Below are 13,992 nucleotides of genomic sequence, written 5' to 3'. Positions count from 1 at the left end.
GTACACTAGTTATGCAATTATCAACATAAAAACTATCTTGTAATTTTTTAAGAAATTCTTCAGAATATGTTTCTTTCCACGATTCTTTGGATAAATAATGGTCAATAACCGCCATCAGCAAAAATGGACTACAAGTAATGCCAAATACCACACGGGTGTAACAAAATGTCTTCATTCTACCATCATCATCATACCAAAGAAATCGTAAAAATCTCGATCTCTTTCATTTAGAAATATCTGTAAAAAAGCTCTTCTGATGTCTGAAATCACACCAATTTCATGTATGTGAAATCTTGCTAGAATAGAAGGAATAGTTTTGAGCAAATTAATTCCAGTCTCTAAGCAATCATTTAGAGATGTCCGATTAGGAAGCTTTGCCGAAAGCATCAAAAACAGATCTTATTTTCATAGAAGTTTCTTTAATGACTGGATGATGTGGGAGGTAATGAGCAACAGGTAAAGGCAACTCCTTTTGGAGAACTTCTTCAATCACTCCTTCCTGCAGCCATTCATTAAAAACTTCATTATACTTTTCACGATACCCGGTTTTTTTCTAACTTCATTGTAGTAGATTGAAGTCTTTTCATAGATAGGTCATAATTGTCAGGTAAGACTGCATGCTCAATTTTCCAAGGCATATTAACCTCGTATCTACCATTTTCTATTTGGTGAACTGTTTCTTGGAAATTAACCATAACAGCTCTTCTCGACTCTTCTTTAGTTTTTTGTTCAACAGGATCTTGGATACCCAATAATTCTAAGTCCCACAGCGATAAAATAGGCAGGTCTTCTTGAGATAACATAGAAACTATATTCATATTTACATTGTGCTGATGTTGGGATTGAGGTACTTTATCCATCAAAGCCCAACCCAATTTTGTTTCTATAGCCACTAAACCTCTTCTTCTCTTTCGCCACTAAGAAACTTCCCTGCAATGTCTGCCCCTAAGTACTTCAATAGGGCCTGGATTCGCAAGGGTATCAGTTAAGTGTATTCCTTTATTTCCTATTTCATGAATCCAAGAACCATATCTTATGCTTGAAATATCATTACAAATAACATCATGGTCTACACTATCTAATTTACGTGAATAGTTACCATCAAAGCTACTCAAATAAATCTTGTAACATTTATGTTTATAAATTTATTTCAGTTTTCATTCCACCAAATAAAAAATGACTAAATTCTCCCTCCCATCGTAAGTCAAAACCCATTTCTTCTGCAGTAGACCTTAAAACATAACTTTTTGAGCTCCCTGTATCAATCATTAATCTAACTTTACGCCTTTTATTCTTACCCTCTATTTTTACAACCATGGTCTGAAGGAAAACTTCATTTGTAGCACACGAATGCAAAGAATCGATCGTCTTCTCTTTTTTCTCGTCATTTTCCTGGTTATACATTTCACTAGACTTATTACGTTCAAGACTAGGACAAAAAAATTTCAAATGTCTTTTTGAGTAGATCTGACACTTAACATTTGTTCGACACTGGTTACTGAGGGGACCCTTTAACCAAGCATATTCTGCATAAACCTTTCTTTTTTACCGCAGACATTTTTTCATCTAACAGAATATAAAACGCTTTTTTACAAGTACACGTTTCATGATCTTTTAAGCAAAATGAACAAGAAGGTATTGCTTCATGATTCATCGAATCCGACACGGAAGGAATATTTTGGCTAGTTTTCAAATGCTTATGATCAGACAGAGAAAAAATATCCGCTCTGCTTAGTTTTATTTTTTCTTCTGACTGACTTCACTATTCAGAAATTCAATTATTGCATCAAGACTCAAAATGTTTTGTTCAGATTCAGTAATTTTTCTTACACGAGTAGGAATAGCACTTTCCACAAGAGGATATAAAATTGTTCCACACTGATCAGTTGTCACACCGAGACTGCTCAGGACTCTAAGTTGTGCTGAAAGTTTGTTACACAAACTATTCAAAGAATCCTGCTTCTTCTTCACTGCATTATCCAAAACAAGTTTTATTAACTCTCGAACATAAAAATCAATTAAAAGTTCTTTACAGCCATATCTCTCAGTGAGGCTTTCTATAGCCAAAGGATAATTTTTGTTTGTCACAGGAAAAGCTTCTACAATATTTCTAGCTTCTGATTTAATTTTTGTTGACTGTATCAAATAATGGAATTTGTGTGCATTCATTAAGTTATTATTTTCATGTATGTTTTTAAACTGATTCCAGAAAGTAAGCCAATTTTTTAAATCACCTGCAAACTTATAAAGTTCTATTTTTAGTAGGCGTTGGCACAAAGTTTTACATGTATTTTCATCAGTAACTAATTTCTGACTACTCTCTGATGGTGTATTTTGGATTTCGTTTAATTTCCTCTTAATATTATCGAAAAATCATTCCGATTTTAACTGTATCCCAACCACCTTTTTTCATTAGTTCTCTGTTATTTCAAATTCTGATTCGAATTCTTTATAGTCAGTTATAGTATCTAAGCACTGTGTGTCAATTCTAGTGTTTTTTGAACAAATAAAAGCAAATTTCTGCTTTTTTACAATCAACATTACCATCATTTAAAAGTTCATCTAGCCTTTTATATGCTTTAGTAGAAGCTGAACATTGCGCAGTTTTGTTTCTTTTCATCACTTTCATTTTATCTTAAAAGTTTAAAATATTCAGAAAGAAATTAAACAGCATTTAAACTTCAGTGACACTATAATCAGTAACTTAAAAATGGAAGTATAAGGTAATCAACTTACCCTATCTATTCTTTCATCCGACATGTTTCCGACAAATATGCCCACCCCAGGGGGCACCAGAAATGTTGTGAAGCGAAAATAATGAGCAGTTTGTTAAAAGTGATGATTAGATGAAAGATCTTTAATATACAGCATCTTAATAATATTTAGCACAGTGTAATAGGTTCATTTTACAATACACAACATCCACAATATAATGTTAGAACACAATTCGATCATCTATCTTTTTGAACCACTATCTCTCATCGCCATTCCGTAAAAGAGAAGCTTACCTCTCATGGAGTTTGATTGTGACTCAATCATGTCATTTGTAACAGGTGCACTCATTGCAGCCTGAGGATTATACTTATGCAATCAGAATCTGTCGTTTCTGTCCTGCATTCTTTTCCTGGATGAAGCCATTTTCTGTCATGAAAGGATCTTCAATCAGCACAGTGTTCTTCTGTGGAGCCATGACAACCCACAGAAGTATGCGCACCCACATGCAACCCAATGATGGTTTTCCGTGAAGTATGAGCGGGTATTATTGGTGATTAAGTTAATCTGGCTATATCTCTTACCACCTGTACTAGATAGCCAAAAATATCACATTTTTCTACAGGAGATGGTGCCACAATTATTCGACAATTTTCCTATGTCTGTTTGGCATGCAATGTGGTACCAGCACAATGGAGGCTGTAGCTCATTTTCTCCATACCTTACAGGATTACTTAAGCAATATGTTTGTACAGCAGTGGATTGGGCACAGAAGACCTGTCTCATGGCATCTATGATCATCTAGTTTATCTAGCCTGGATTTCTTTTTGTGGGGTACTCTGAAAGCCATGGTTTATGAGTTGTCCATTGACTGTAACGCCGACCTCATCGCAAGAAACTCCATGGCAGCTACAAACATCCATGACATGCTGGGTATTTTTGAAAAAATTTGCCAATCCATGCATTGCTGTTGTAAAGCCTGTATAATGGTGAATAGTCAGAATTTTGAGTGCATGTTCTAAAGCTAAAAGCATAAATCTATTGTAGGTTATCGCTAAATAAATAGTTTTTCCACCCATTATTGGTTTGTCATTTCTGCATGGTTATCTTTCAGCTGATCAGATGTAGTAGGGAAGAAATTTGTTGGACACAAACTGACATTCAAAGACCATAAAAATAAATCTTGACCTCCCTGATGATGAATATTCTAAACATTTCATAACATGGCATAAGGCTTAGAATCTCAAATGTTTTGAAATGGCTCATCTTCATGGCTATTGCAAATGTCTAGTGGATGCCTGGCATATTTCAAACAAGTTTTCATGTGGTGAAGTCATGACTTATTTTAAAATAATGTTCTGTAAATCTCAGTTTGCTATCATAATGTTTTCATATTTTCCATCATAATACCTTTGTGCAACAGCCTCTAACAGGCCCCTTGTCTTGTTAGTATTGCGTTTCTGAGTCTGCATTGCTGTGGGATTCCAAGTTGTCTAGGTGTATGCTACTACTCCTAGAAGTTTGTTCCTCTAGTTTTGAATCACCCTGTATATATATATATATATATATATATGCACATGCATATATGTGTGTATATATTGTTATTGTTCAAATTGCTCAAATATTGAAACATTTATCAATTTTTATGTATTTCGTTTTAGATGGCATGGTTTAAAAATTTTTATATATGACATGAGTAGAAATTTTACACATAGAGGTTTTTCCTTAATATAAATTCAAATTATGAAGTTAATGCCATTGCATTACACCACGGAGATAAGTATTAAATTGTTTATGGATTGATTGTTTTCTTGTATTATGGGGATTTTGAGTTATAATTGGAACACATCCAACCTTTTTATTATTATTATTATTATTAGGTTTTGTTTACTTTTAATGGTGAATTAATTATTCTTTTAACTATAAGATTAAATTTTACAATTGATTTAAAGTAAGTTTTTATTATTTTATTTCAGTCATTGTTATATTTTTCAATCTTTTCAGTGGTTTCCATAGGCTTGTCTTAAGATGCATCGATGATATAGAGATAGGCATTGGAAGTGTTGAAATTGAATAAAAACATATTTAATAGGAATAACTGGTTATAGTCATAGGGGTCGCAGACCTTCAAGCATAATTTTAAAAGTCCTTCCTTTTATTATACTTAATTTACAATTTAAATGTATCAAATATGTTTTTCTGAGATAGTGTTTGGTTTGTTATATTTGTATGGTTTTGCTGTTTGTTTGAATTTTGTATTTGAAGCTTGTTAAATCATATACAGAGGTTGGACAAAAATATGGAAACACTTCGTAAAATAAATGTTTTAACTGAAATGTTTATTCTTACAAAAGCTGTTGGTGGCAGTAATGTGTTTGCTCATTAATGCCACCTGTACAACATTTTCAATAAGATGCAAGTATCATACATCGAGGCAAGTGTTCTGTGCAGTTTTGAGTTCATCATGCCAGAGCTAAATTAATTCAAACATGGGTAAATTGTATGGGGGCGGTGCTTTCATAACCAGGGTAGCTGAAGTGCTTGGTGTTTCAAGAGGCGCAGTATCTAAGATTTTTAACTCGTATAGGAAAACTGCATCCACTAAATCACAGCACGGAAAATATTGTGTGATCATGACAATCTCAAATGTTTAATTAATTGTTGATCATTGAAACAATTGAAAATTAATTGTGTGATCATGACAGATGATTTTTGTAGGGAATTGTGATGAAAAATAAGAGGACTGTAGCCACAACGTCTGCTAAACTGAATGTTGCACTCCCAAACCCTGTCAGCACTAAAACAATATGTAGGGAGCTCTACAAGCAAGGCATTTTTCAGTGGGCTACAATTCAAAAGCCACTCATTAGTGATCAAAATGTCTGCAAGAGGAGAAAGTAATGCCAGTCATAAAACCTGGATTGTAGAGTAATGGAAAACTGTCATTTGGTCAAATGAGTCTTGCTTCACACTGTTTCTGACTTCTGAGCAAGTTTACATCTGGCAAACACCGTCCTAAGTATACGATAGAAGCTGTTTGCTGCCAAGAGTGAAAGACGGCGGGGGTATTATTGATTCTTACTTGCTGTTTTTCTACATATTACAACATCCAATTATTAAAAGGATCTCAGTTATTCTATTAATTAATTTTGAGAACATGTTTTAAGCCGCCCAACTAGTATAGTGGTTAGCATCGCTGACTGCCATGTTGAAGGGCCTGGGTTCGAATCCCAGAGAAGGCAAGGATGTTTGTAAATGTATAGTGTCGGTGTGGCATGGCAGCACTCAATATGCAGCGAGCCGAAAGTCCTCTCATGTGGTTTGGTGGAAGGAAGAGGGAAGACCCTCAGACCCCCCCCGGGTGTGCTATTCATCAAAATTGGGGTTGCAGCTGAGCTAAATCGTACTGTCACCTGAATGATGCTCAAGGTTGTTGTTGCCGAGGACAGGTGTAATGTAGCACTTATCGCCATAAGGAATTTCGTGGAATTGGGCTGACTACATCAGGTAAGTGAGCATAAGCAACAAAACAAGAACATGTTTTCATGCAGAAAACTCTGCTGCAATAAAACTTCAGTTTATGCAATAATAACAAGAACTACATTTTTGGATCATATACTTTTTGGAATTTCTTCTCGCCATTATTTTAATGTGTTTTTCATAGTAAGAAGATATAACCTGAATATATTTATTAATCATTAGTTTAATATTAACTTTGATTTTAAATTTTATTAATTCAATATGTACACTTTACAGAATCATAGAAATTTTAGGGCTAACACAACAAAGTGTACAATATTATGATCGTTCATGCTTTATTAATCAGTTTTTAAATTTTTATTCTGATTAACCTATAGAACATTGTGGATTTGCAATGCATACATTTTTTAAATTATTGTGATTAAATTCGATGAGGTCAGAAATATAGCTACTAGATTTGTATGCTTGCTGCTTTCTAATGAGACATGTGTAATTTCATTGTCCAGTGTTTATTTTCCACATAGCTTTAGTCGTTGAAATTTTAAATTAGGATAACATTTTTAATTTTTTTAATAGCTGTCTGATTCTGTGTTTTATTTCATTCACACATCTGAAGTTTCCTTGTAATTTTTTGTAATATTTCATGTATTTATATATATATATTTCAGATTCCAGAAGTGGAGGAAATATAATTATTTTTAACTGTCGGCATGCCTTCCATGAAGATTGTGTACCTTTTCAAAAAATGGTGAGTTTTATTCTTATCAATTTGAATACATAAATGGCAGTATTCACAATACATATATTACTTATTCTTTTATTATCTACTCTTACATACAGTGAATTGAAAACTAATTAACAAATCAATAAAAAAAATTAACATAACAAAAGTTTAGTAAAAAATAGCTGAAGAGCAGAATATCCTTTGACTGTTGTATTTATTTACTTAAACATTTTGCTAAGAAATTGTATTGGGTCATATAAAAAGTCTCCTTGCTTTTTTGGTACATTTTTGAGCAAAAATTTTCTTTATTGAAAATAAATTTTAATCAACTACATATTGGCCATTATTATCTGTGACGTTTGGCCATTTTCGGATAGCTTCATAATTCCATCGGTGTAGAATTTCTGTGGTTTATCATCGAAAAACTTGGACAAATGATTTCCAGCGGAGCTTCGTTTGGTCAGTTTTTTACCATCAAGAGAGTTTTGTAGAGACCAAAACATGGTAGTCAGATGGTGCACTGTCGGAGCTATATGATGGGTGCATCAAAACTTCCCAACCAAATTCCGTCAATTTGTCCCAAGTCATCAAAAATGTGTGTAGCTGCACATTGTAATTATGCAGCACAACTCCTTTTCTGTTGGCCAAATCTGGTCGCCCTTTCTGGACTGCTTCATTCAACCGGTCGACTTCTGTACAGTATAGGACCGAATTGATGGTTTTGCCAGGTTGCAGCAGCTCATAATGGACAATTCCCTTCCAATCTTGGCCCACCAGTGGCCGACCGGTAAAGACGCTGAACACTGGTAGTTCAATCCGAGGTTTGAATCCTGCGAACGGGCTGGCTGCATGGCCGTTTTCATGGTTTTCCCCATGTGTAACGTGTATACGAGCCAGTTTCCCTTAGAAAGTCCTCCACAAAGGCATCCCTCCCTTTAGACAGATAGCCCTCGTGTGCTTTGCCATAATTGAATAACCCAACCCTTCCAATCTTGACATCGAAATTTCAGGAATAGAATCAAGCAAATCACTGCTGTGTCCTTCGTTCACTCACAGCATTCTCACTGTATACTTCACAAATTTTTCGGCGTGTTTTTGAAATTTATTTACCTTTTTTATAGTAAAAAAGCATCACATACCATATTTCGTCAGATATTTCACTCATTTTCAAATCGATATAACATTTGACACAAGCAACAAATTAGAAAACTATCTTCACAAAGAATAGAAGCTGAATGTCACCTTTTACATGTTCATTTGACACAATCGGTTGAGTGCTGCCAGAAATATAGGCATCAATACCATCTAGTGGCAAAAAAAAGCGCGGACACTCTTTATACGACCTAATATTTTCAAATATTTTGTGTTCAGTAACAACACATAATGTTTGTTGTTAATGAATTGGTAATGTTTGTTGTTAATGAATGAACTTTCAAGCCAGCCATTAAAGAGGACTGTCACGAGTGACTAACGTCCCACAACTGAGTGTGTATAATTGAAATTCTTGCTTGGACAAATTAAATGGAGGCAATTAAGATTATTCTAGGATCAATGGATCCGTCTACAACTTGAGCAAACAATATTGACTCAAAAAAACTGGTATGGACAGCCATCACAACTTATTGGAGAAAGCCATTCTGTGGTCCTCATTTGGTGGGTGGGTAGGTCCATTTGATTTTACTGAAAGGGGACAAGTCTTCAAGGAGCTTTGGGCCAATCGCAGTACAGACGAGTGACGAAATTTATAGCGCGTGCTGGCTGAAGTTCTAGAAATATTTCTCCATTATTTCACTAGCTCACACGCTGCACTTGTAGTTCGAAAAAAATGGCACAAAGCAGTATTATGACCAATACGCAGCAGAATATGCTGCTGTGTTATGTGAAGGAAAATCTCATTTTCTAAGGGAACGCAGAAATTTAGAGCTACGGAAATTTAGAGCTTTAGAAATTTTCTAAGGTTAACGCAGAAATTTAGAGCTACGAAATAAAGAGTGATGTGGGATATTACGAAAGCAATGGTAAATAGATAAGAGTAAATGAATTAAGCTTACTTCAAATCTTTTTAGAAATAAACAATTTTAATCATTTCAATTTATAATATCATTAATTTGCATTACAATCTAATATAGCAAACTAAGTTTTTTTTTTTTTTTTTTCCATGCTTTACATTAAAACTGTGTTTTCACGCAATTTATTTTACAGTTAATATTAGAAAAAATTTCTTTATGTAAAAAATTAGAAAGAAAATATTTCTTTCTTAATGTTTCTTCCTCTTTCTTATTTTCTGTTTCTATGAAAATTATTTCTTTCAGGAAAAGAAATAAAATTCATTCTCTATTACAGTATGGCCGATTGCTGCTGCATTCAGCTATCACACATGCATCAAAATGTTTTATTTTAAATAATTTATTCTGTAATTAACATAAAAGAAAATATTTTTTTATTTTATATCACTAGCAGCGACATCTGGCGGCCCACAAACTGCTACCGACTCTCGTAGCCTAGAGTAGCCGTCCAGATTTCGCAAGTTGGCAAGGGTTTATTGTATTTGGTAAACATTTTTAGTTAGTGAAAATAACCTAAGTAATGCTTTATTTATTCATTTATTTTTGCTGAATTTTTTTGGTATCAAATTTTTATAATATTAAATTTTTTTAAACCTTATTGATGAAATATATTTTTAATTTAACAAAAGGGTGAGCCTACTTAAGGTTGTATGCTTTTAACTAGGATACTAATATATCTGATTTATATACAGTATTAGTCAATGTATTTTTTTAACAAGTTTAATGCAAAAATCTCTAGTTGAATAGAAAACTCTTTCATGCATAACTGAAATAACTGTAAGATATCAAATATACTATGTATTTGATATGATTTCATATATTCTTAACTGTAAACATTTAATTACACAGTTATATATTATACTCAAAGAAAAAAATTGTCGAGAAACTTAAAAATAAAAAAAAATAATAAAAATAATTTTTAAAAAGTTATTTTGAGATTTAAAAACAAAAATAATTAAAAATTGTCTAAGTTGCTCATATTCAAAAAGCCATTCAAATAGAAATTCTGTTCATGTGCATTTTAAATCTGTACAGCTAATTAAATTTTTATTTGTATTGCAGGAAACATGTAGTATATGCAGTGCACAGAAGCATGGCACAGCAGGAAATTCATAATTAATCATGTGATAAGTTTTGTAAATTATTTGGAATTTTTCTGTAATTTTTCCAGAATTTTTTTTCGAATTTTCTTTTTTATATCTAAATCTTTGTATTATATGAATTAAAATTTATCTTTATATTTTATAATGTAGAAATAAATAGTTCAAGGCAATCTAAGCCAATATTTTTAGTTGCATTATGTTTCTTTTAAATTAATGAGCCATTGAGGGCATTTATTAATACAGAGGAATCTCTGTATGAAAATTATTTATTTTTCAGAAAGTCTTAAAACATGCATAACTGCTAACTCTGCCAGTTTTGCGTTACATCTTCCAATCTCCCAGTTTTTTAATTTTTAACCTTTATTTTAAAAAAAGGTTCCCCAGCAATAAATGAAACTTAAATTGTTCAAATTCCATTCTCCCATCCTCTTGTCATTTTCAGAATAATTTTTTTTTATTAAATTTTATTTTTTCTGAACTGTCTTAATCTACTGTAAACATTTGTAGAACTAGATTCAACCAGTGTTTAAACAATTAATATTTCTAATTTCTATTCCATATTTTACATCAATATATGGTACATTGGTAAGTTTATCCATTCAGTAGTATGTATAATGAGTCAAAAAAGGGGAAGCTCGATTTTATATCTCTCATTCACATACTTGTCAACCTATGACACTCAAAAATCAAGAGTTTTTTTTTTTAAGAAATCAGGAATTTTTCACAATCTTAAAAAGACTTTTTAATTGATAAAAATATAGTTTTTAATAATGAATTAACTTTAAATAGTTACTAAATCTTAAATACAAGCAACACAAAAATAACCTTACACATAAAAAACATTTTTATTACTTGCATTGTTTAAGAAAAAAAGGAAAAAAAAAAAAGACACTTTAATCAGTTTTCGTACAAATGTTATGAACAGTGGTAGATTTTGCTTTCGTTAAGAAAGAAACTTCATAATTTTGTTCATAGCAATTGCCACGTAGGCCTGCTTTCACTAAGAAAAGTTTTTCTAATGTGTCATCACTAATGTTAGATCTAAATTTAGTCCTCGTTTTCGCAACAACACTGAAAATCTTCTCACACTCTGCATTACTATGCGGAACTGTCAAGATGGCCAACATAATTCTAGACAGTTCACTATATTTTAAAATTCCATCAGCACCTTTCGGTTTTCTAAATAAACTCCACTGGGTGTCAATCCTAGCTGATTTTTTAACTTCATCGAAGTTTTCTAATTGTAAACTGCAAACTTGTGACTGCAATATATGAGTGGCGACATCAATATCATCATCTTTCATGACAAATGACATAACACAGGAAATCTCTTTAAAAAGCACCTTATATCAGAAAAAGATGCATTTGCTAGAGCAGAAACATCAGCAATTTTAGCATGCAAAATCACTTCATCGTTGACTGGAAATTTATGTAGTATGTAATCACATACTCGACAGAAGTAACTTTTAACAGAAAGATAAAACTTATTTCTGTCTTCTTCTGAAAGTTCTTCCACTACTTTTGTAGTTGCAGCTCCAAATCTTCATATTTTTTCTGATTTTCTATTTCACCATAAATCACATCATATATAGAATTACAAGACAAAACACAGACTGGTTTTACAAACTTTGATAAAGTGTCTTTAAACAGATCATAAACCATTGATTGCAAAGTATGAATTGATGGAATTCTGCTTTGTAGAACTGTGTTAAGAACATCGAATGATGGCAAAATGAATTGTAAAAAGAAGCAAAAAGCTTTGTTAAGGTCTGAAAAAAAAAAACATAAATATTCGTTCTTCACAAGATAAACTTGCAGTAATCGGAAAATGTTTTGTTTGTTGAGGAATTTTTTTAATTTGAGAGAAATTTGTATCAGCTTTACGCGCTTATATTTTGCAGTATTATTTTGAGAACTGCCAGTTGAATTGCTGAATGGTGCAGAAATTACTTTATTAATATCAAACCTATTTTTAACAATGGAAGTAGTAACTACATCTCCATTTACTTTAGGTATTTTATCACTTTCAATGGAGCCTTTTATCTTAACTCTCGAAGCATTTACTTCTTCTTTAAAAAATGCAGGAAGTGGGTTCCATTGATCGAGGATTCTAGATAAGCATTTCTTTAAAGACAGCCAGCATGTACACACATTTCAAAATTTTTCTCATTTCAGTATTATGCAGCAGTTGGAACTGTTTCAATATTTCCTTCCTTTTAGAACTCCTTTCAAGATAATAATAAATATCAACAATGTGTTCATCCACATTTATTGGTAAAGAAGCTGCCCCTTTTTCAGCTGCTGAATTTAAGAGGTGACAGGTGCACCTCATAATCTGTAAATCTGAATTTTCCTTTCTTAAGATGCCTGCAACACCAGTCTTCAAGCCTACCAAGCCATATTATTGGCATCAAGTGCTAAGCAATTATCCAGAGTAACTGCATTTTCTTTTAAAGTTTTAATAATTAGCTGTGCTGTATTAAAGCCTGTCAAATGTCCTTCTAAAGTGGGAACAGAAAGTAAACTGCATTCAATTTAGGAAGACTCTGGATTAAAAAAAGAAACAATTGGATACAGTTTTGAATCGGTACTATTGCTTCCATCTGTAGAGAGGCTGAACGGAGCTGTTTTAATGCAATCAATAACTGAAGATTTATTTTTCAAACCCAATTCTTTAACAATTGCACCTTTTTTAGTCCTTGCACTTGAGTATTTCTTAGTGATTTCACTATCAGGAAACATTTTTATAAATAAAGCTGCAGTGTGATCCGATGCATTCAATGGCAGGTTGTGCTCCAGTAAAAAGGCAGAGAACAGACATTCTGCATTAATAACTTTTTGTCCTTTGTTTCCGAAGAAAAATTTAATTTTTTTTTCTCTCTCTCTCTCTCTTTCAAAACAACTCATGTTGTCCTGAGAACATGCACCCTTCCACCATGCGAAATCGAGAAATCGCAACGACAGACGGTACGCATCGCAAAATTATTACATTTCCGTCAGGAAATAATGGAAGGAAAGTCTGCTGTGTTCGATTTACCTTTCTCACAGACATATCGAAAGATGTTAATTTCTAAAACTATTTCCCGAAGGCATGTGAACTAACACAACTCAGGACAAGATGAACGAAATAACTAAAGAACATCCAAATAACAGCCTTGTGCTCATTGGCTAATATATGCCAGATGACACGCAATAGAGCTCGATGCCTATTGGAGAACTAGGTTTCTGGATATTTATGCTCTCACTCACAAAGCATAAATTCTCATCTGATTCGCAAGGTTTTGTTTTAGATATAATCTAGAGAAAATTCAATTGCTTTCAGACGTCCAAAAAAAAAAAGTGTGTGTGTGTGTGTGTGTGTGTTTGTGTTTGTGTTCATATAACGAAGTATTAAGCCAAGTTCCATAACAATTATGAGAAATTTTAAGATTAAAAAGTTGGAAGAAATATATTGTAAATCAGTGGTAAAAAATCAGGAGTCTCTCAGTTTAGCCAATCAATGAAATTCTAATTGAGCATCATTTCATTTTCCTCTGTTAGGATTCCTTTCAATTTATTTTTCTTTTTACTTTATTTTAACAAAGTTTAACTGATTGAAATCAATTTGAGCATAATATTTTAATTTGAAAATATTTAAAATATTATGCACAAACTGAAATACATGAATACAAAATGTATTTCATACATGACTGATTGATTATGCATGAAATTAATTTCAAAATTTTAATTGTATTAATTTTTTAATATTATTTAAGGAAAAATGATAACTCATTAAATTTGAAAGTAGAAATTTTGTTTGCTTCCAATAATATATCATCTGCATTTTACCAATAGCTATTTTAAATGCGCAGGATTTTTACATTGCCATGTTTCAACTAAGTGTATTTAATTTTTTGCTTTGGATTTT

The 13,992-nt window shown here is 32.4% G+C and overlaps 1 protein-coding gene across 4 annotated transcripts in view; it reads left to right on the top strand.

Moving 5' to 3' along the window:
- The window catches only part of lt (vacuolar protein sorting-associated protein light), a 99,303-nt gene extending 89,036 nt beyond the window's left edge, over positions 1–10,267 (top strand). For all 4 annotated transcript variants that reach the window (XM_035363232.2, XM_035363228.2, XM_085814614.1 and 1 more), the window contains 2 exons: positions 6,861–6,940; positions 10,045–10,267. In XM_035363232.2, coding sequence (XP_035219123.1) covers positions 6,861–6,940; positions 10,045–10,098 — 134 coding nt within the window. In that variant the 3' untranslated portion in view covers positions 10,099–10,267. The remainder of the gene's footprint in view (positions 1–6,860; positions 6,941–10,044) is intronic.
- The last annotated feature ends 3,725 nt before the right edge of the window (positions 10,268–13,992 follow it).

The sequence above is a fragment of the Stegodyphus dumicola genome, chromosome 4 (assembly GCF_044657685.1).
Source record: "Stegodyphus dumicola isolate Sdum_Otavi_A_Nest chromosome 4, ASM4465768v1".
In the NCBI taxonomy this organism is placed as follows: Eukaryota; Metazoa; Arthropoda; class Arachnida; order Araneae; family Eresidae; genus Stegodyphus; species Stegodyphus dumicola.
The sequence above is the reverse complement of the archived record's forward strand: the minus strand, read 5'-3'. Positions and strand labels throughout refer to the sequence as shown.